General features: G+C 40.2%; 1 protein-coding gene across 2 annotated transcripts; it reads right to left on the bottom strand.

The window, feature by feature from the left end:
• Positions 1–2,622: 2,622 nt before the first annotated feature.
• On the bottom strand, positions 2,623–22,053 carry fbxw2 (F-box and WD repeat domain containing 2). 2 transcript variants are annotated; one of them, XM_051412341.1, is made up of 8 exons: positions 21,553–22,053; positions 18,881–19,173; positions 17,343–17,565; positions 11,557–11,751; positions 9,377–9,510; positions 9,103–9,189; positions 5,887–6,056; positions 2,623–5,057 (listed from the first exon to the last, which is right to left on the bottom strand). In XM_051412341.1, exons 2-8 carry the CDS (start codon positions 19,145–19,147, stop codon positions 4,769–4,771), a joined length of 1,365 nt encoding a protein of 454 aa, XP_051268301.1. In that variant the 5' UTR covers positions 19,148–19,173; positions 21,553–22,053; the 3' UTR covers positions 2,623–4,768. The 2 variants fall into 2 exon arrangements, with proteins under 2 accessions (XP_051268301.1, XP_051268302.1); XM_051412342.1 differs by lacking the exon at positions 21,553–22,053 and adding an exon at positions 19,585–19,842.
• Between the last annotated feature and the right edge of the window lie 2,851 nt (positions 22,054–24,904).

The raw sequence follows: 24,904 nt of genomic DNA on the forward strand, positions 1-24,904 counted from the left end.
CAGCAGACACTGCGCTCTACAACTCAAACAATAAACAACACTGTTTTTGAAAAAAGGCTATAACCACCTCAGAATCACAAATAATCAAAATATGAAACAACTTAGCAATGAAAATGACTTTACCCAAGTCCTGAGCAGTCTGTACCTATTGCACAATAACCCAAAGCATTTTTCTACTGTATCTTTCTCTGCTCTGATTGGTTGCTGTTGGACCCATTCCCAACTAGGCTGCTTAAAGAAGTCGTACCCTTAATTGGCACTTCTTTACTGGATATGATTAATCTTTCTTTATTTTCAGGATATGTACCACAGTCCTTTAAAGTAGCTGTAATTAAACCCCTTCTTAAAAAGCCCACTCTTGACCCAGGGGTTTTAGGCAACTATAGACCAATCTCTAACCTCCCCTTCCTCTCTAAGATTGAAAGTAGTTGCCAAAGAGTTGTGTGACATTTTACATAACAATAGCTTATTTGAGGATTTTCAGTCAGGATTTAGAGTTCATCATAGCACAGAGACAGCTCTGGTTAAAGTTAATAATGACCTTTCGATTGCTTCAGACAATGGACTTGTCTCTGTACTTGTATTATTAGATCTTAGTGCTGCATTTGACACCATTGACCATAATATTCTTTTGGGGAGACTTGAGCATCAAATTGGCATTAAAGGAATCGCACTAAGCTGGTTTAAGTCATATTTATCAGATCGTTCACAGTTTGTACATGTTAACAATGAATCTTCAATAAATACTACAGTTAGTCATGGAGTTCCACAAGGTTCTGTACTTGGACCAATACTATTTACTTTATATATGCTCCCTTTAGGCAACATTATTAGGAATCACTCCATTAACTTTCACTGTTATGCAGATGATACGCAGTTATATCTATCGATCAAGCCCGATGAAATTAATCAATTATCTAAATTACAAACATGTCTTACGGACATAAAATCCTGGATGAGCTGCAATTTTCTGATGTTAAACTCAGAAAAAAATTAAATTCTTGTACTTGGCCCCAAAAACCTTAGAGACTCACTTTCTAAAGATATAGTTACTCTAGATGGCATTACCTTGGCCTCTAGCACCACTGTCAGGAATCTTGGAGTTATCTTTGATCAGGATTTGTCTTTTAACTCCCACATAAAGCAGACCTCTAGGACTGCCTTCTTTCATTTACGTAATATTACAAAAATTAGACACATACTATCACAGACAGATGCAGAAAAACTAATCCATGCATTTGTTACTTCAAGGCTGGATTACTGCAACTCTTTATTATCAGGTTGCCCCAATAAGTCCATTAAAACGCTCCAATTAATTCAAAACGCTGCAGCACAAGTACTGACAGGAACTAGAAAAAGAGATCACATCTCTCCTGTCCTAGCTTCTCTGCACTGGCCCCCCCTTTAAAATGTAAAATAGAATTTAAAATTCTCCTCCTCACCTATAAAGCTCTTCATGGTCAGGCCCCTTCATATCTTAAAGAGCTCATAGTACCCTATTACCCCTCTAGAACACTACGTTCTCTGAATGCAGGGCTACTTGTGGTTCCTATAGTCTCTAAAAGTAGAACAGGAGCCAGAGCCTTCAGTTACCAAGCTCCTCTCCTGTGGAACCAGCTTCCAGTTGTGGTTCGGGAGGCAGACACCCTCTCCACATTCAAGAGTAGGCTTAAGACATTCCTCTTTGATAAAGCTTATAGTTAGGGCTGGATCAGGTGAGTCCTGAACCATCCCTTAGTTATGCTGCTATAGGCCTAGACTATCGGGGGATTTCCCATGGTGCACTGAGCTCCTCTCTTCCTCTCTCTTTCTGCACTCATTCATGTCCCATTAATGCATGTTACTAACTTCACTTCTTCCCTGGAGTTCTTGTGTTTTCTCGTCTCGCAGGTTCTTGTCGATCCTGGTGGAGCCTCCTGCCATGGTCCTGCTAGATTGCCATTACCAATACTGTTGTTGCTGTGCACCTGTCTGTCTGTCTGTCTGTCTCTCTCTCTCTCACCCCAACTGGTCGAGACAGACGACCACCCACCTAGAGCCGAAGGATCTGTCCTAGGTTTCTGCCTTTTAACAGGCAGTTTTTCCTTGCCCTTGTCGCCAAGGTCTTGCTCATGGTGGTACTGTTGGGTCTCTGTAATTAATGTTATAAGGAGTTCGGTCTAGACCTGCTCTATTTGAAAAGTGTCCTGAGATAACTTCTGTTAGGAATTGACGCTATACAAATAAAATTGAACTGAATTGAATTGTTTTTGTTCGGGCCAGTGGATTCTTTTTGCCATTAGGAGCACTAGGAGGAGCCAGAGAAACCTGATTGTTTAACAGATTATCTGTCTCATGTATATAGTGAAAGTTTCAGCAAATATGACCAAAAGTTACTTACTGCAGCTTTAATGCATTAAGGAAGGTAGGAAGGTTTACACACAATGTGTTCATCTTATCATGGGGAAAATAGTTACATTTACTAAATAGCACTAGTACACGGTACTAGTATAACTAAAGATAGTGGGAATGTCAGTAGTTCTGTGGGTATCTGGAACCACTGTCATTCCTTAAGCTGCTGCTAAGACATGCATCATGCACATGATGTTGGCTCACATTTTAAAATACACAGACACAACTTGGTGCATTTGCTACTTTTATTTATTTGAAAGATTGCAATATTGAAGCTGATTGTAGATTGATGCAAGTGACCAAAGAGCTATGACGATGCAATAGATGAATGTGTGAAATAACACTGTGCAGAGCTTGAATGCAATGGCAATTAACTCTGAAGAGATACAACAAAAATGTCCAATTTCACATTTCTGCTGGCCAGTTTCAATTCATCACTGTATATACAAATCATATGACTGCATGTCCAATTTGAACTGAATGCTGCTGGGACGATACAATGTGGTGCAATGGTCAGACAACAGTACAGAATACAGTATATTGGTGGTGTTTTAATTAGATTTGAAAAACCTAAACTAAGAACAGTCTGTACATCTGCTGTGTACAATTATCCATGTGACAAACAGGTTACGGTCTGTGTATGCAAGAACAAACTCATCTGTAGTAATAACTGTGGTTTGGTGAATACATTTCAATCCATGCTCTGGCCTGCCTAATGCAAAGGAAGACATCAATGAGAATTCTGGGAATAAGCACTCATTCTTGTTTAAAGCTGCAGTAGGTTTTTTACTGTATCCTGACAGCAATACATAAAACAGATAATCTGTGAAAGCTGATTGTCGAGCCTCATTCCCAGGACGTCTAATACAGACGCTTTAGGACCATGGCAATGAGTCTCAACCATCAACCATCTTCAAGCCTCTAATCTTTCTATCTTTGTCGCCTCTGATTGGTTGTTATTGTTCGGGCCCACTGGATTCTTGTAAATACCATTAGGAGCACTAGGAGGAGCCAGAGGAACCTGATTATTTCACAGATTATCTGTCTCATGAACTACTGTCAGAATAAAGTGAAAGTTTCAGCAAATATGACAAAAAGTTAATTTTATAAAAGTTACCTACAGCAGCTTTAAAGTTTCAGTGTTGTAGAAAACCAGGTTGAGACATGAAGTTAAAACGAGGGATGATTCCACATGGTCTCTCTGGTTATACCAGAAAAACATCTATTCAAATGTTCTTTAAAGTCTAAAATAGTAATTACGCGCAGGACCGACTGCTTTCCAAGTCACTACCTCAGCTGTGCAATGCATTGAGGCGTTTAGAAAAATAAACCTGATGTTTTACACAGTCAATGATTCATAAAAGCAATTCACTGAGCAAGTCATGTCAGGTAGATAACTATAAAATTACAGACATCTTAGAGACTGTTAAAGCACAGTAAATATGAAAAATTCAACATAAAAGTTAAGATTTACAATGCAGTCATCACCTTACTGCAGTGTGCCAGAGTTCTCAAGGAATTCTAGTTTGTAACATCAAATGAACTGAAAAGGCACGTCACATTTCTCAAGCTGACATTTAAACCAGACATCCCTTAGAAAAGTATATTCAGTGAATTACATGAAACCTTACAATGTTTTACGTGGTACACAACAATGTACCGAACCACTTTTCAACATACGATTCAGTATACAGCTGTGTGGGGGGGTCTGATCTGACGTCAGAGGAGATGTCCTCCATTATTGACAGTGACTGTGTTTTAAGGCAACCCTGCTTTTCTTCAAGGAAACCAATGTTTTTGGCAAATCTGTTCAGTGATCAGCCTGGCATCGGCCATGTTCTAGCTACAGCACGTCTGACGTAGTCTCACCCTGGTAAGAAAAAGTTGGTGGCCAAAGTTGGCACCCGGTTAAAAGAATACGGATTAAAGGTTGGCTACAAGTGTGAACGCACAATGCTAAACTGATCAGGGAGCAAATCTGACAGAAACACTTCCATGATAAAGTCTGTTACAAGAGAATTTCTATAGTTTTTATTTTGGAACCTTTGATGCCATTTTTTTGTTGTCACTGACACATCTTGAATTTCAAGAAGTCTTTCTTTGTCCTTGACCAAGACCAGTGAGAGGTTTACAGGTTTCTGCAGAAATCAGGAGCAAGTGCTGATCAGTAATGTCATCTTCGTGGTTTGCCTTCCATTTCCATCTGTGAAAGTTTCTGTGTAGAGGAGGACTGTATGCTGAGGAAGAAACAGATAAAAACAAAATGCTTTGGTCCATGCATGATCTATCTTGGCTGTTAAAGTTCATATATTCCAGAGCCACACATGATTGCGGCCCGTATCCTAGCAGTGTGGGGATCAGAGTCCTTGGCTCGCTTCTATCCGTTCTCTTTCCACAGTACTAAGTGAATGCTATGGTCCGGCATGCTGGTGGCAAACACTAGTCCAGAGTCATTGCCCCCGTCCAGGCCGTTGAGCCAGGACGTCACGCCGGCCAGGAAGCTGGATCCTCGTTTGGATTTTCTGTAGGCCGGTAGAGGCCAGCGGCCCGAGATGGCCTCTGTCCTCAGGTCCATCACGTACAGGAAGTGGTTGTCGAAAAGTAGTGCGAACACCTCGCCAAAGCTGAGCAGGGACAGGTTAGCTGGGTCCTGCGTTTTTATCACCCTGGGATCATAAAAAAAATGCTGGATTAGGAGTGCGACCAGCTGTTTGATCATACTGTCTGATTATATAATAATATTTTCTTGTCTAAACCCATGATTCAAAGCAAACTGTAAGGAAAAAAAATAGCTAAACTTGTTATATCTGTTTTACATGTGTAGAGTTTTGTCTGATGTAACACACAACAGTCAAAATGTACAATATCAACAATATCAATCAAACCAGACTGTTGGAGAAGCTGTGGCAGAAATTAAACAGGTATTTGAACAAAAATGTATTATTTTAGGCACACCACCACCTGAACTCACATTAGAAATAGACAGATGCCTGTATGGGATACGTAGAATCGCAGCTATGAACGAGATAATAAGGAACTGGTGAAAACTTACTCCAGCTTCATCTAAACAGCATTTGAGAAATGGAAAGAATAAATCTAAAATCAGAATTGAAGAACTGGAATAGCCTTGGGGAGTTCTGAGGAGTGTATCTTTTCTTTGTGTATATACAGTGCGTAACAGAGTGTGAGGCACAGTTGGGCTTACAGTATGCGTAGGCATACAGAATTTCTAACTTGGTGCCAAAGAAACAGCATGCCTGATGGCGAGGTAAAGCAGTGAAAATATTCTTAATGTGGCGTATCTGAGGTGGGCTGTTTTTATGAGGCTACAATACATGCCACAGCAGTGCATCGCTCTGCTTCTGCAAACTGTGCGCACTGACCGCCATCTACTGCAGGTAACAGACACACTGACTATAGATACACTGAGCTTCTTACTTGTGCATCTAATACTTTCTTTGAAGAGCAGCTTTAGCATCATGTGCACCATTTTACCTGAGAATCTCAAAACTGGCAAAGTCCCACTGGTACACTCCGAGGTCAGAGCTGCAGACGATGTAGCGTCCGTCAAACTGCAGGCGAGGCTGGAGGCTGATGCTGCGGTCCTCTGACACCGACAGCGTCTTCAGACACTTACAGTTTATTTCTCTCCCTAAAGGCCAGACCTGCAGAGGGGACACAGCTCCGTCTTAGGGACTCTTCACATGCAGAGGATCACACAGGACAAACAATGCCAAAACAATGATAGAAGCTTCCTTACTCTTCAAAATGGAAAACTAGGGATTGACTGATAGGGCTTTGAGGGCTGGTACAGATAGCCATCATTAGTAACTATGGAAACCAATAACCAATATCTATTTGAAGTAAAAATAAAACTCTTAACTCTGAACTTTTAGAATAAACAATGGGAAATGGTTTGTACTTATATAGCGCCTTTTTAGTCTTCTGACCAAGCGAATCACACTACACGTCACATTCATTCAGACACATTCACACACTGATGGCAGAGGCTGCAGCAAACCACAAATGAAGTGCTTTCACAAACAGCAGTTGGAGCAATTTGGGGTTTTGTATCTTGCTCAAGGACACTTTGACATGCAACCTTCAGATTACTGGACAACCCACTCTACCTCCTGAGCCACAGCCGCTATTTGGTGGAGTGAAAATATATTTACTAAAACTGAGTATTCCCACCTTATGCTACTTTATACTTCCACTCCACTACATTTTGGAGGCAGATATTCAACTGTTCATTCCACTTCCGTTACTTTACACATTCACCTTATGAATACAAAAGTTCATATTACAGATGCATAATAATTTGGGGGAATGGGAAGGTATTATTCTGATAATTAAATTATTGCTCCCTAATAATAATAATAATGATAATAATGATAATAATAATAATAATAATAATAATAATAATTTTATTTAAAATCTTGTGCAAAATGATTGGTTGATGATTGGTTTTATGAAAGCCTAAGTATGTTTGTGACATTTTTAGATTTTCTTTCCTAGAAAACATAAATGAACATTTGAAGAGTTCAAACTGTTGTTTGTTGTTGTTGTTGTGTAAACAATCAGTTACATTTGGTTAGAACACAGATGGAAAATTAATCCATCCATCTTTGCTCTCTACATCTTAGCCTTTCTTACCCTCAGGTGTCATTAAACTGCAGGTCATGAACTTTTTTTATATCTCATATCAGCCATGAGGAGGTAATTATTAGGGCCCGAGCACTGACCGTGCGAAGACCCTATTGTAATTGGAAGGATTCTTATTTTAGTAACTTTTAAATCGCATATTTGGAGGCTTTCCCATGCTCAAAAACTCATGAAACGCAGCGCACATGTCAGTCGTGGTGAAAAATGTTATATTCTATGCCTTGCTTTTGGGTTGGCCACTAGGTGGCCCTACTATCATAAAAAGTGTGTTTAGGCTAATAACTTCTGCGTAGTTTGTCGCACATTCATAAACCTTGTATCCACGCGTTCGGTCAATGGAGCTCAATCTCCCCATATAGGCCACTGCCACTTCCGCCTCGAACTACTTTTTCGTGTTCCTCCTATGCGCTTTGTCCGATTCGCACAAAATTTTTCACGTAGCATCTGGGGACCGTCTTGGCAAAAAAGTCATTCGAAGAATTGATATTTAAAAAAATAAGCACGTTATAAAATTAGCACTTCCTGTACATTTTTTGTCAAAAAAGGAAGTAGACCATTTCTCCACATTGGTATGTCCGATTGACACCAAGCTTGGGTCCATAGTTCCACATGTCTTCCTTAGGCATCGTGCACAATTTCAGGCATTCGCCACAAGGTGGCGCTCTTTAAAATTAAGAAGTTTATATCTCCGCATCGGCACGTGTGATTAAAATGAAACTTGGTGCGATGATTGCCCATGGCTCCCTGAGGCTCGCTAAAAGATGTGTCAACAATCCTCCACTAGGTGGCGCTCTGGTGGCATGGTAAATCACTGTGCGGAGACCGTAAGAGTTATGAATATGAAATTCACAGGGCATGTGTAGAGTGGTGCCTGTAGCTCACATACCAAAAATCAAGTTTGTCGTGTTTGTAGCACCCCCTACAGGATTTTAAAAAAGCAGCCCCGGCCCCACGTTTCACCGATATGTATGAAACTCAGTAGACACCTGTAACTTGCCGAGACCTACAGAAAAGCCTCTTGGACCCATACCCCAAACCCCACGGGAAGTCGGCCTTTTTGATTGTCACTTTCACTTTCGGCGAAATTTTCGCCTTGTATTGGAATTCCTCCTCCTAAGGAATTCATCGGATCTGCTTCAAAATCAGTCAGTAGAGTCAAAGTATGTTGTTGATTAATAGTTGTACTATTTGTGCATGTACGTTGAAGGGCGTGTCTGTGGCGTGCCGTCAAAGTTGGCCATTTTGAATTCCGTGGCCATTTTTGGTGAATTTTTCGCCTTGTATTTGAACAATCTCCTCCTAGGGAATATATCGGATCTACTTCAAAATTGGTCAGTACAGTCAAAAAAACTTGCTGAATAAAAGTTGTGCTATTTGTGACTGTATGTTGAATGGCATGTCCGTGGCGTCAAATTCGGCCACATTGAATTTCGCAGCCATTTTCGGCGATTTTTTGCGTTGTATTTGAACAAACTCCTCCTAGGGAATTCATCTGATATACTTCAAAATTGGTCTGTACAGATAAAAAATGTTGCTGATTAAAAATTGTGCTATTTGTGCATGTACATTAAAGGGCGTGTCTGTGGCGTGGCATCAGATTCAGCCATTTTGATTTTTTTTGGCATTTTCTGTGATTTTTCGTGTTGTATTTGAACGAACTCCTCCTAGGGAATTCATCGGATCTGCTTCAAAATTCGTCAGTACAGTCGAAGTATGTTGCTGATTAAAAGTTGTGCTATTTCTACACGTATGTTGAAGGGCGTGTCCATGGTGTGCCGATTGGCCATAACACAGATAGAACTTCAGTGTACAATGTCCAATGTCCACTAAACTTAATTAATAATTGGTTATTGTATCGGCTGGAAAAAAATCTATAATGTGCATCCCTACATACATACATTATGTATTGTTATATATTAATTATTAAGAAAATAACGATTCCATTAATTGTAAAAATGCTGCATATGGGATCTGATAATGGGCCAGGCCAATAATTGGTCTATCCCTTCTGACACAACAAGAAGCTGCTGGAGACAGGAGTATTACCTTAATTTCATACTTATCAGCACTGAGGAGGATATGATCACCAGGACTGTGCACCATAGATTCTACTTCACTTTTCTGTAGTATCACCTGATGGTAGACAACAACAAAAGACACGTTTCAAAACACACACTCTGATCATGTCAGTTTACTGGATTAACTGGTAATCAAATTACTGACATTTCAATACTGAATAATAATGTGCCAACATATTTACAGTTATGGAAATAACAATGCATCAACAACAAGGAAACCTGAATGGGAGGGGTTAGCTGACCTTGGTGACCCACTCGGTGTGTCCGGTCAGGGTGTTGAGACAGGCACCAGCAGACAGAGCCCAGACCTTCACGGAGAAGTCTGCAGAGCCGCTGACCAGCAAGTCCAGCTCATCGTTGTAGTCCACGCTGAACACTGAGCAGACACAAGTTATTCTTGTATTTTAAGCTTTGGGAAGTTGTACAAATATAAAAAACATAACACATTTGGAAGTTGCATCCCAAAAACACACATATTTCACTTTTCAAGTTTATAAATGATACAGTCGAACTTAATGCAGCTAGAATTTATGCCAACAAAGAAGAGTTTGTTGAGTTTAGGGTCCAAGCTTCAAGTTTCATTTTAACTGCATTTGGTTAATTGGTAGTTTTGTTAATACACTATGTATCTGTACTTTTATAGACATTTATATTGAACACTGTAACTACTAGAGCTGCAAATAACAATTATATTCATTAGTGATTAATCTGTCAATCATTTTCTCAATGAATACATTAGTTATTTGTAGAGGTGTTGAAATTAATCAAATAATCGATGCATCATGATGCAGACATGGACGATGCTGCATCGATGCAGTGGCCGGCTATAATCGATTATAACGCAATGTTGCTCGTTAATTTTCCGGCCGCGGCATAAACATTCAAATGAAAAATAACATTCTCAGTAGCCTAACCCGTTTCATCTAGACCAGTACTTCTCACATAGTGGGGCGCGACAGGCAGGGGGGACTGACGGAGGAGGAGAGATGGAGAAGTTTCTGACAGGAGTAAAAAGAAAAACGGAGGAGACGTCAGAGGCAAGAACAGCAAGTGACGGTAACCGGCATACACCTAATAAGAGCAGGAAATACGACGAAGCCAACATAGCCTTTAAGTTTACCGTGAATACGGTCGGAAATGAGGAAAGACCTGTGTGTGTTTTATGTTTAAAAACTCTGGCAGCGGACAGCATGAAACCAAACAAATGAAGACGGCACCTGGAGACCTTACACCCCAGTTATGTCAATAAGCCACTGGACTTTTTTCACCGGATACTCGATGCGTATCGCCAACAGGCCGGTCATTTAGTGAGCGCGGCATCAGTAAATAAAAACGCACTGTTAGCCTCGGACAAACACCGCCACATCGCAAGGTGCAAAAAACCATCACACAATAGCAGAGGAGCTAATACTCTGGCAGCATTGGACATGGTCACAATCATAGGTGAGAAAAGTGCTGAGACACTGAATACTGTCCCTCTGTCCAATGACACGATCGGGAGACGTACGTGTGTGTGTGTGTGTGTGTGTGTGTGTGTGTTCACACTGTTAAATAAAAAAGATTGTTTATATCTTACTACTTGTATTTTTGGATGAAAACAACCATATGAAGTAATATAGAAAACTGTATTATATTGAACTATACAGTATCTTAATGTATTCTGTCAAGTCAAATATCTTATATGGCTTTAATAGAAAAATGTATTTGAAGCATCGTGATGCATCGTGATGCATCGAGGAATCGAATCGAAGACGTGATAACCGTAATCGAATCGAATCGGGAGATCAGTGACAATTCACACCTCTAGTTATTTGGTCCATAAAATGTTGAAAAATGGTAAGGCAGACGACCACCCACCTAGAGCCGAAGGATCTGTCCTAGGTTTCTGCCTTTTAACAGGCAGTTTTTCCTTGCCCTTGTCGCCAAGTGCTTGCTCATGGTGGTACTGTTGGGTCTCTGTATATGTTATAAGGAGTTCGGTCTAGACCTTCTCTATTTGAAAAGTGTCCTGAGATAACTTCTGTTATGAATTGGCGCTATACAAATAAAATTGAATTGAATTGAATTGAATTGAATTAAAACAAATGTTGATCAGTGTTTCCCAAAGCTCAAGATGACATCCTCAAATGTCTTGTTTTGTCCACAACCCAAAGACATTCAGTTTACTGTCATAGAGGACTAAAGAAAGCTGAACATATTCACATTGGAGAGAATCAGAGAATTTGGACAGTTTTTCTTAAAAAATACTCAAAATAATTAAATTGATTATTAAAATAGTTGGCAATTAATCCACGAGTTGACTAATCACTGCAGCTCTAGTAACCCACCCTGGAATGCAAATCAATGTGCTATAATATGAATAAAGTTCTGCTTGCCTTGACATATTACTAAATAATAATATTAAGTAATCCAGAACACCAACCTGCTCCTGTGTGGCCACGGAACTGCTGGATTTTAGCCCCCGAGCTCCATTCCCAGCATGCAATAGTGTTGTCGAAGGACCCAGTCACCAGCTTCTGTTCGTCAAACTTCACTGTGGCGCACGTGTGTGTCTGAATTCCATAAATGCACTGCCCAGTTCGCACATCCCATAATTTGGCAGACAGGTCATCAGATCCTGCAGAACAAGAGGAGATCAATGTTAACGCTGTAAGCTCTGACACCGCTCCACAATACCCCACCCAGATGTGGGTCAAACACTTATTTTAAACCCTGTGGTAAAGGAAGTACTGTAGGCATGTTTCTGGATAGTAGTGTTTCACATATGTGGATTGAGAGAAAATAAGGCAGCTGGTCTGGACTCACAAGCTCACATGAGAATCCATCTGGCCCATGTTCAAGCTATGCGTTCTTGGCCAAACTACAGGGGTTAAGTGCATCTATATTGGAATTGATATTGATATTGCCCCAATAAGTCCATTAAGACGCTCCAATTAATTCAGAACGCTGCAGCACGAGTACTGACAGGAACTAGAAAAAGAGATCACATCTCTCCTGTACTAGCTTCTCTGCACTGGCTCCCTGTAAAATGTAGAATAGAATTTAAAATCCTCCTCCTCACCTATAAAGCTCTTCATGGTCAGGCCCCTTCATATCTTAAAGAGCTCATAGTACCCTACTACCCCTCTAGAACACTACGTTCTCTGAATGCTGGGCTACTTGTGGTTCCTATAGTCTCTAAAAGTAGAACAGGAGCCAGAGCCTTCAGTTACCAAGCTCCTCTCCTGTGGAACCAGCTTCCAGTTGTGGTTCGGGAGGCAGACACCCTCACCACATTCAAGAGTAGGCTTAAGACATTCCTCTTTGATAAAGCTTATAGTTAGGGCTGGATCAGGTGAGTCCTGAACCATCCCTTAGTTATGCTGCTATAGGCCTAGACTATCGGGGGATTTCCCATGGTGCACTGAGCTCCTCTCTTCCTCTCTCTCTCTTTCTGCACTCATTCATGTCCCATTAATGCATGTTACTAACTTCACTTCTTTCTCGGAGTTCTTGTGCTTTCTCGTCTCGCAGGTTCTCATGGATCCTGGTGGAGCCTCCTGCCATGGTCCTGCTTGACTGCCATTGCTAATATCACTGATATTAGTGCTATTATTGCTACGGTTGCTATTGTTGCTGTAGTCGCTGCTCGTTGTCCCCCATCATCTGTCTGTCTGTCTGTCTGTCTGTCTCACCCCAACTGGTCGAGACAGACGACCACCCACCTAGAGCCGAAGGGTCTGTCCTAGGTTTCTGCCTCTTAAAAGGAAGTTTTTCCTTGCCACTGTCACAAAGGTCTTGCTCATGGTGGTACTGTTGGGTCTCTGTAAATAATGTTATAAGGAGTTCGGTCTAGACCTGCTCTATTTGAAAAGTGTCCTGAGATAACTTCTGTTATGAATTGGCACTATATAAATAAAATTTTATTGAACTGAATACAGATATGGATACCGTATGCGTCACTCCTCAGGGTTCGTACAGATTTATAATAGTAAAACTGAAGCACTTTACAAATCAGCCATAATCCTCACATCTAAATTATTACTATAAATACAATTATTAAAGTTTATAGAATTCCTTTACACCCACAGCAACCAACGTATACTGTCACTCTGTTTATTTGCCAAGCTGACGATATTAACTTTGATTGCATGCTTTGATCATGATTATTTAATACTCGCTAATTTCCGAGTAAGAGTAAGCCAGATAAGTAAGGGACTTATCTAGCAATGAATGACGAGTGAACCAGGAGACAACAGACAAATATGATGACGGCGTCATTTCATTTCAAACATCAAAAGTTTTTTGGTTTGCATGATTGTGTTGATAAAACAGCAGGTTATGTTGAAAGTATATTTGTAACATCTTAACCTTGAAAACATAACTGTTAAAGATTTTTTTTTAGCAGTGGGGGCAGGCCTGTCCGAACGGCAGCCAACGGGGGTGCGTTATGTCGGCAGGATCATTTAAAAGGCAACCGTGACTACATTGTGCGTCTGCCCCATTTCTGATACCGTGGCGGCAGATATTTAACAGCGGTGGGCCGCCGCTCCAGAATCAACATAGAGGAAACACTGCTGTAAGAACCCTGTTAGTATGTAGTATGGAACTGCAGCATGACTTCTTTTGGACAGTGCTGTGCCTAACAGCAGTGCTGAATACAGAGTGTGATAACAAATGACCATGATGTAGGAAGGTTACAGCTATTCACAAACACCCACACAGTGTTTTCATTTGTTCTGGCAGATTGGAACTCTGCTCAGATTGAGGCTAGCTGCAACAAAAGGATTTGGCAGAGGTCACCAAACTCCAAGAGGCACTATTGTAGCAGCAGTTCGCTCCAACAGTTTGGTATTTTCCTGACCTTGAAATTTGCCCGCCTGAAGGCCAGGTGCCAGGATTCATAAAATAATATGTATTGATTTAACAATGCAACAGTTTCAGAAAGGCTTAATATAACTGCTACTGTTTCAAACTGAAAGAATACATTATTCATCAGAGCACTAAGAATAAGAATGTATCCCTAGCAGAGCGCTGAATATTTTTTGTACAAAATCAGCAGGAGAAGGCACGTATCAGCTGACTGTCTCTTTAATTCCCCATTGTTTCCCTTCTGTCTGTAGATTGCTTCAATGGGAGAACTAGAAAAAGTTCTGTTTATAACCACAAAAAGCAAGCAGGTGAAGCAACCAGTAATGTGTTCGTCTGTGAGAGGAACAAACCATTCATTCAGTTTCATTGGAAGTGAGGCAGCTTAAAAACAGCGAGGTTGTCAAAAGTGTCAATACTTTTTCAATATGTGTTTCAATCTATTCAATCTCTGTTAGTTATACCTTTAATAGAATCTAAAGAACCATACGAGCTAGAAGAAAAACAGATACAATACAATCAGATTTCTTCAACCCAAGGGTGCACAGATGAAACAACAGGGATGAAAAACAACTTTAATATGTGTTCAGTGATATCTTCCCGTAGCAGCACTGTGTGCAAAAAACTAAATGCTAGTACTGTACTGTATCGAAGTTTAAAAATTCTGATATGATGACAAATCATAGTTGAGAAAGTGTTTTACACCAGTAGTTTTCCAACCTGGGGGCAAGGTTAGTAGATTTTAAGGGGTGTAAGAAAACTTAAATATACACTGTAGGCCCATTTAGTTCACTTCTCTGAAGGAAACTAAATTAATCTTTAAGTTTAGACAGTTTAGATAGTATGTATGATTGTTTAAAATAAAAACATACATAACACAGACAAAGAATTAAATAAAAAAGTTCCTAAAAATATCAGTAAAACTATTAACAGGAAATAATCTGCTCAAAATTCATCCAAATCTCTGGTTTTACACAAACTTCCTGCAGTTATTGTGTTCACTGTTTGGGGTCATTGTACAGTTCGTCAGTGGTTCTCTGCTGTTATTGTTATTATTAAATATAATATGAAATATCCATAAAATATATCACATAGTCAGTTTGCTCAATGATAGAAAAGGGATCCCTTAATGAAAAAGGTCTCATGACTGTGTCTGTTTCACTTTGCTGCCATGAACAAACTAAATACTTGCAGCAATGACTCATCACCCTGGTAACCAAGAAAATAGAGGAGGAGCTTGTTCTAGCCGTGTCTGTCTACCTTGAGTTTTATAATATGTCAGATAGAAACAATCAGAGACAGAAAGTAAGCAAATGAAAATCCTATGCTTTTGCTGTTATCTAGCTTCTGTCTCCGTCCTCTGCTTGTTAGACCGGAGGGCTGGGCTGGGCTTGCCCCTGAGAGTGTATTTATGAATCACCACACCCTCTGAACTACGTTCCTTCACCCAGCAGACACCCACACCGTCTGTGCAACCTACTGCTTTGCATAGACAGTTTTCCACTGCGTACTCTTCCAGCGTATTGACTACATTTTACTATAGTGTCCCTCTGACTGTAACATTACTTTGGCCACAGCCCATAAGTAACAATTTAAGTAGAATTCATTTTATTTTACAGAAAATTCAAATATTGGAGGTTCATTTCACGTCTGGTAAAGCCGCTTTGAAGTATCATACCACGCAAGTTATCATACCAGTCAAGTTTCAAATAAAATACATAGGCAATCTGAGGCATAGATCTAAGGGGCTAAAATACAATTAAAACATCTTTCAGGACAACATAGTCTTCCAGGATACATGGGAACCATGTATATTTGGCAACCCATTTTAGCATTTTAGATTTCAAACCCTGAAGGGGCATCTTAAAGAGCTCATAGTACCCTATTACCCCACTAGAACACTACGTTCTCTGAATGCTGGGCTACTTGTGGTTCCTATAGTCTCTAAAAGTAGAACAGGAGCCAGAGCCTTCAGTTACACACCAATGCAAAACATCAGAAGCAATTCAGGGTTCAGTATCTTGCTCAAGGATACTTCAACATGTGACAGGAGGAGCCGAGGATCGAACCAACAACCTTACAATTAGTAGACAACCCGCTCTTCCTCTGAGCCACAGCCGCCCCTTAATGATGTGCTCGTGCTTCCCAAAAGAACCCTAACCATAACCCCTAACCCTCAGCTCGATGGTGGCATCATAATTGACACCCAAAAATGTATATATATATTTTTTTAAATATTATTTTTGGGCTGTTTCTCTTTATTGGATAGGACAGCTGAAGATAGACAGGAAATGGGGTTAAGAGAGGGGATGACATACAGCAAAGGGCCAAAGGTCAGACTTGAACCCTGGGCTGCTGCAGCAAGCACTCAGCCGTGGTACATGGTAAATGGTAAATGGACTGTACTTTCTAGTCTTTCGACCACTCAATGTGCACCACATGCCACACTCACCTTCATACTCTGATGGCAGTGGCTGCCATGCAAGGTGCCAACTGCTCACCAGAAACTAATCATTCATACAGTCATGTCTTGCTCAAGGACACTTCGACATGCAGCGAGAGGAGCCGGGGATCAAACTACCAACCTTCCGATTAGTGGACGACCCGCTCTACCTCTGAGCCACAGCCGCCCCAGCTCTACCAGGTGAGCTATCCGGGCGTTCCCATTCTTTAAGAAAACGATTTCCAGGACTTTTTCTAGGACTTTTTCTGGACAATACAGGACAGCACAAAATGGTGGTCAGCGGTAGGTGGTCAACATTTAAGGGGCACTCCCTTAAATGATAGCTAACACACACTTGGCAAGCCAATTTTTCCACTTTCTTAACTGACTACAGTTTTCCACAGCATAGACTACCAAGCAAGGACAACATAGATTGTTTCAAGAATATTTGGTCATATTAATCAATTTGTCATGTTTCCATGACTGGAAAACTAGCCTCTCATTTTCCAAGATTTCCCAATTTTCCATGACACATGTAAAACCTGTTTTGCAAAGGCCACACCCCTCACACTATAAATCCAGCTCAATGTGCTCTACAAAAAAGACTACTGGACTATAAAAGCCCACCATGATAAATCTTTTTCTATTATGCATAATGTGAAAAATAACTGTTTGGATTTTGACATCGTCAACACCAAATCAGGTACAGTATACAGCATTGTGGGATTGAGATACACATTAAAATAGTTTATGAGTAAACACTAAAATAAGGTGGAGAATTCAATAGAATTAAAATCTTGAAATAAGAAATAACCCACTTGAAACAGTGTGGTGTTTTCTTTCATATATATTCAACACACCAACACTGAGAAAAACACACAGATCAGATCAGAACAAAAGGCAGAGCCACAGTGTACCTGTACAGAGAAGGCCGTCCTTATAGTAGAGGGCGTATACTCGAGCACTGTGGCCAATGAGGGACGATGTCTCAAAGGCCTCCTGGTCGTTCAGCTGCATCATGCGCAGTTTAGCCTTCAGGTAGACCCCCTTCCAGTGCGTCGCATCCTGAATGGACTCATCGATCCTCCAGCCCAGCTCCCGACACACACCCTGCCATACCTCTGTGCATGAGCTGATCACCTATAAGGAGACGGACGCTTGTTGGAATGTGGTTGAATGACAAGTTCTAATAATACTAGAAAAAGTGAGCTGCTATACACTATTGTAATATCATTTTTGGGTTCTGCCTATAATATCATATCAGGTTACCTTCTTCCATTCAATTAATGATCAGTAATTCTTCTTCTTATTATTATATATACACATATCAGAAGAAATACATACATTGTATGACAGTTTTCAACAATTGGTATAAAAACATCCTGTAGCTCTGTAACTTTTAATACAACTAAAAATATAAAAGCTGAGTTACAAAGAGCAAAACAAAACAAAACACCAAAAACATTTTGGTACCCTATTTTGAAAAGGGGCCAGGGACCATCTGATCAAACAATAAAAGCCAAGTGTTTTTTGTCTGAAACTGTCACAGGTTTTAAAAGTAAATACAACCTCATGTTGTGCCAATCATGTTTACATGTTTTTTCGAGTCAGAGCAACAGCAGGAGCAGACAGCTACTTTATCCGCAGGTGGGACTCTTCTTGTTCTTGACACCTTGGACCCAATTACTTTGTCTTTGTCTACTTTCCAGTGAACACAGAATCATCTTCACTGCGTGACAATTTGTTGCGTGTTTTGAATTTTGCGAATAGAATAGACCGAATAGAATAATAAAACGCAATGGACTCAGCACATGAGGTTTATATGTGTAACAAATTTAATCGGATGACAGATTTAAAACAAATATGGACTTGATGTTAAGTACGTATATAAGATTACAAATATAACCAGACAATTTACAGCACTTTTACAGCAATTTAAGTCAATATCAAAAAAGTAAATTCAAGTTACCCAGGAAAACTAACACTTAAAGGAATCTTACATGCACCAATGCAAGCGTATACGTTCTAAACTGTGACATTTGTGCAGTAGCATCACTGAGAACTGAAATCATGTATAGTCATTGTAAAACATCAACTGTACATACTTGTGACCCCCACCTTCCCTCTGAATTACATTCTTATTCTTACTTCTGTTTCCCTGAAATCTTTTATGCTACTGACAAACGCCTTTATTAGAAATCTGTCAGTGATTGGATGACGTAGCTGACTTCAGCTGTTCAGTTAGTCCCAATTTCAAAATTTTCATTCAGAATTTTTTCAAAATAATAATACTAGTATTATATATAATATTTTATAATAATACTAATAATAATCATCATCACACACAAGAGGGACTAAGATGTGAGGAAAAGATGCAAGTGAGCTAAACAAGGAAAAGATAAATGAGAGGCCGCCCATAACTACACTACCAGACACAAAGAGGCATGGTATTTACCTTATTCCACTGTTTGCAGACCAGGCAGCAGGTGAGCAGGGTCTGAGGATCTAGCCAGCGCAGCAGGTAGAAGGCCAGCTCCAGGGGAAGAAGGCGCAGGAAGTCGCGCTTGAGCAGCGTCTCCAGTCCATTGGACAGATGACGGAGCTGGACAGCACCACTTAAAGAGATGAGGTGGTCCAGAGACTGGTTGCGCTGCTGGTCATTCAGAGTAAGGAAAGCGGCGGAGACTGACTCCAGCCACCCCTCAAAGGCTGCCTTCTCCATGGGCACATGAGAGCGACCTGCAACGCCTACAAGAACAACACAGGGTCTTACTTCAGCACCTCATTTATATGCAAGATGACAAGAGTACCTCAAGCAGCCGTAGTAGTAATCTGATAAGTTAGGGGAAAACCTTCAGCTGGGCCAGATTTGTTCATTCCAAATACAAAACAGACTGAGAGCAGTTAACCTAACTCAGGTGTGTCTTTGCTTTTATCCCATTCCACACTTCTCCCTCTGTAGTACCCAGCTTTCCTCATTCTATTCTACTTTCTTCTGACACCATTCTTTTTTAAGTTACTTGCACCGAGGTCCGTGCCTGGTACCACTATACATCACTGCTTCCCCCTCTCAGGAGTTTCGGGGCATTTCCCTCGCTGTATTACATGTGCATTAGAACACCCCTGAAGGTGCATGGAAAACACAGCAGACATACTGACATCTTTAATGTATGAAGTCATTCGGCCTATATCGCTGGATCATCGGTATCAGCTGATATTCGCCCTGTTGACTGACATCAGCTTATCTGCAAATAAGATAGCATTCATCGATATCAGTGGCAGAAGTTTATCTATTGTTTTCCATCAATTTTGCTCCAGCTTAACGTTGTGTTGGTTATTTCCAACTTTGACATTGGAGAAAGAATACTTCCTAGCAATGGCACAAATTGCATGCAAATACTGATGTGCTCCATGCAGCAGCACGGAGTCTCTCAGCTTGGATAAAGAGAGAAATAGACTGAGCTGCAACAAGGCAGAGACACTTATCTTTGTAGCTTTCTTTGTTTCCCTGGCACAAATGGGCAAATACATTTAAAGAAAAAAGAATAAATAAAAAACTATCAGCATCGGCCTAATTGTTATTTCAAAAATCATATCATCAATCATGTTGCATCCCCAGTTGGGACCAATCCGATAATTCACACATTTGATATCGGACTGACATCACCAATCCATGTTTTTATGACAGCCGTGTGTGGGCTTCTTTGGAGTTAATTTGTTGACTGCTGTTAATATATGTGTGTGTGAGGTTCAGCGAGATACAGAGAGGGAGAGGAAGAAAGGAGGTGAATGACAGATGGATGTGCATGGATGTTTGGAGCCTGCAGTGTGGTACCTGTTTGGTTGTCTCTAATCTCTAAAGTTGTTTAACTGAAAATATATAAATATATACAAATATATATGCAACGTATTACATTATGTATCAACTACTTCACTGAATAAATGTCTCCAGTCAGTATGTATTACATCATTGAAATCTCTTGAACCACCCTGAATGACAGCTTTTTATAGAGAGCCAAACAACAACTAGAGCGGCATGACATGATTAAAAAAATAAATAAAATAAAATTGCCATTATTTTTCTAGATATTGCAATGGTGACATAATTCACCATTAGTAGGTTCACTTTTAAAAATGATTTAAATGATATAATTTGACATTTGTTGGGGTCTGTACCAAACAAACATGTTTTTACATCGGGAGAACAACATTTGTAGGCCAGGGAATCTCTGCAGCACTACAGTACTTCATTATAATACTTCATTATAATGCTGTTTGTCACATTTTACCTTTATTGGATGTGCCTTTCAATAATATTTAGATTAACTGTTGAGCCATGAATATTACTAGTGAATTTATCAATCACAGGAAATAAATGACTAAAATAGAATTACCGTTTTAAAAATGTCAGACTTTGCTGAATACTTTGGTTTCACAACTAGTTAATCAATACAAGCATTCATGACATTATTTTAATTTATAATGTCATGGCTTAACAAATGTATCACACTGACTAATTTGTAATAAACCAGCATGAATATGTTGCTGAATAATAGCGGTAACAATGACTTATGGTATTGTGAAAAAATAACATCAATAGCTGTAAATCTGCTGTCAGTCGTGTTATAGCTGCAAAAGGCAATCCATGAGTCTACCCTCAGAGAGATCATGTTATATATATATATATAGTAGTTTATAATGCTGCTTCATATATATATATATATATATGAAGCAGCATTATAATCTACTATATGCATCTGTATTTGTCACACTGTTGATAAAATAACAGCTGAAGGCTTTAACGTCTAGCTTACCTAGCTATGCCTTGGCTAAAAAACCCAATACTGGCCTGTTAGGTAACCTATGTATGTACCTGATACACTTCATTTACTGGAATTACTGATATGAAGTTAATTACTTTTACGAGAATGGTATCTGCCTGTGCATTCAGCCCCAGTGAGCTACCTGGCTAGTTAGCAACTTTTATAGCAAACGTTAGCTGAGTAACACTACTACAATTTAATAGCAAGTTAGCTACGTCTGGGAACATCCACACAAGCAACGAACAGCATCTGCTGCTAATAAATAAAATTACATTTAAGACATAAACTCAAAATGTCCACCAACCAGAGAGTTGCAGGGAGTTTCTTTATCCTGGCTTAGTTAGTTCACATAGCGAAGTTAGCTGTCGTAAGCTAACCTGTCAGCAAGCAAGTTGAAAGGATTGTCCAAGTAACCTAGCTTCGTAGCTAACGTTAGCCGGCCACCATGATAACAGTATCTGCTTATGTTAAGTGTGGATTAGATATCATGTTTCTAATAGTCTCCTATTCATTTCCCAGGCAGGGGGTTTTTAGGTAGTAGGATAGAAGGGTGGCAGCTTCTGCCAGCATGAAAACCAAAAGATGATAGAAACGCTATCCCTGCCCATTTCTCTTTTACACCCCCAGCTCTGTCTTACAGGAGGCGCCGTAGGAATATCTGCTAACTCTTCCCCGAAAACAAAGCCATGAAGTGAACACGTTGACAAAAGTAAACAAAGTATCATTACTACATTCCTCGCGTATGTATCCGCCACACAGACTTTGGCATGTTTCCTCTTCATTCGAAGTAATGTGCCTGTAAGGCAGCGCTGCGGGCACAGATGCAAGGTATTCTCAGGTACACTAGCTTCCGGTGTCGCGCACAATGTGGAACGGTGGAAATGTGTGACTGTGGCCACTTTGCTCATGTATGGCTTTCTCTGTGGTTCGGTTATGTGTGTACAGTGGCGGCAGCAGATCATTGATGGCGGTTTGTTTTATTTAGTGTGCAGTGGAGGCAAAATGTCAATGCCAGCAATGCAAGGACGACTTGTCTTTCTGACAGTAGGCGCGCATATTAAGTCACGCGAGATAAGAGCGTGCCATGTACAGTAGCTTGCTGAAATGTGCTGATAATTACCACCAGAGGGCAAACAAATTACAACTTATATCCTGCATGTAGTAGTTCTGATGCTGCAGTCCCTACACGTGTGTTATGAAACCTGGAGGGGGCCATGCCATCAGACTTTTACAGCATTTTATTATAATCAATGTATAAATGGATTACATTTTAAATTACTATTTCCTATTTTAATGTCCCTGTTCAGTGTTTAAACGACGAATGAAGGCTGCAGTAGGTAACTTTTATAAAAATAACCTTTTGTCATGTTTGCTGAAACTTTCTCTATATCCTGACAGTAGTACATGAGACAGATAATCTGTGACGAAATCAGGTTCCTCTGGCTCCTGGTGCTCCTAATGGTATTTACAAGAATCCACCAGGCCTGAACGGAAACAACCAATCAGAGCCGAGAAAAATAGATGCTTTGGGTTGAAGACAGTTGACTGCTAAGTCTCATATCTAGCATCTATATTTGACAGCCTGCGAATGACACACAATTTTATCTTTCTATCTATAACTATATATCTTTCTTGGCCAAATGTAATTTAAAGCTTCCATACTTACATGGAACTTATATACTTATTTATTCTTTCAAGTCCTCCAAAGGTGGTCTACATACAAAATAACCAAAGAAATTGTATTGTATGGGGGGTTAATTCTTATACAACTCACCAAAATTATATTAAGGCTTAAAGTTATGCATAATTAAGAGCATGGCAGGTGGCATCACAGGTGGCTGGTTTCAGCTTCATTCAGCCTGCCTCAGGTCCACCCACACTCCACGTCTTTTTCCATTTTTTCCACAGCACAACTCGATAGTGTTCTTTAGACCCTCCCTGCCTGGTAAAGGTTATATGTCATTGTGGTTATTTATAAGGATGAAAGTAAAAGCTAAATACTTTGTCAAACAGTACATCATCTCTCTCTCTCTCTCTCTCCCTCTCTCTCTCTCTCTCTCTCTGTTTCTCTCTCTCTCTCTCTCTTTCTCTCTCTCTCTCTCTCTCTCTCTCTCCTCTCTCTCTCTCTCTCTCTCTCTCTCTCTCTGTTTCTCTCTCTGTCTCTCTCTCTCACCCCAACTGGTCGTTCAACCAAAGTTAAAAAGGTCAAAGGTGACGCCAAATCCTCCAGCATTAAGCCTCCACAGGCAGCCGCTCAGCCAAGAGCATCATGGGAAATCTGTCCGAGTTTTTCCTTGCCGCCATCGCCAAGGTCTTGCTCATGGTGGGAACGGTTGGGTCTCTGTAAATAATGCTATAAGGAGTTCGGTCTAGACCTGCTCTCTTTGAAAAGTGTCCTGAGATAACTTCTGTTATGAATTGGCGCTTTACAAATAAAACTGAATTTAATTGAAACTGAATAATTTCCAACCGTTCCCACCATGAGCAAGCACTTGGTGACGGCAGCAAGGAAAAACGTCCTTTTAAGAGGGAGAAACTTAGGACAGACCCCTTGACTCTAGGTGGGTGGTCGTCTGTCTCGACCAGATGATGGCGAGGGTTAGGTCAGATTAGGTATTCTTTGAGCTAAATCTTTTGTTTCCCCAAGAATTCACATTTCTGGGCTTGCGTCCAAATCTAATCGCTAATACTGGAATTCTAGTGAAGTTGATAACTGCTGTGGCACCCTTCTAACACATCTTTGTGTCTGCCAAGTCGGGGAACAACAACCTGGCAAATCAGTCTCAACTATCACTTTCTCACTGGGCGTAGGCATTTGCTTGGGACAAAGTCAATTTTTCAGAAATGCACTGCAGGGCCTCTATTCACCTCTCTGCAGCGGAGTGAATGGATACAACTTTGCTTCTGGTTTTAAAACTGGAAAAACATGGTGGCTGTTCTAGAAATGTCAAATTTCTCTAAACGAATAACAGTTTCTGAATACATTTGAACTGACCTACAGTTGAGTTTCAGATGGTTCAGGAGAAGTGGCAATTTCAAAGATTTTCATTTAAATAAATTATGGTTAAGTCACTATCATCACCGAATTAGGTAACACAATGGTAATTAAGCCTATGGCCCACTCACTGAAGTATTCCAATATTTATATATATTGCAATATGTTTTTTTTCCACACAAAAAATTATGAGCTTTGCACTATGCTATGTGCTGAGCAACATATAGTCATATCTTTAGAATCTAACATCTAACAGAATCCTATAACAACTTTAGTCCCTCTGAAAATGATATCTTGTCGATATTGCTACAGGCTCACTACGATCAACATTAGACTCTATCGCTCCTATAAAAAGGAAATTATTAAAACATAGGAGACTAGCACCGTGGTACAATCACCAAACCCGCCAGTTAAAGCAAATAGCTAGGAAATCTGAAAGGAAATGGCGCTCTTCCAAATTATCAGAATATCGCTCAATTTGGCAAGATAATCTTAAAACTCATAGAAAGGCCCTCCGTAATGCCAGAGGAGCCTATTACTCAGCACTAATAGAAGAAAATAAGAACAACCCTAGGTTCCTCTTCAGCACTGTCGCCAGGCTGACAGAGAGTCACAGCTCTATTGAGCCACATATCCCCATAAACTTAAGTAGCAATGACTT

This window comes from Dicentrarchus labrax, unplaced genomic scaffold, assembly GCF_905237075.1.
Source record: "Dicentrarchus labrax unplaced genomic scaffold, dlabrax2021, whole genome shotgun sequence".
NCBI lineage: Eukaryota > Metazoa > Chordata > Actinopteri > Moronidae > Dicentrarchus > Dicentrarchus labrax.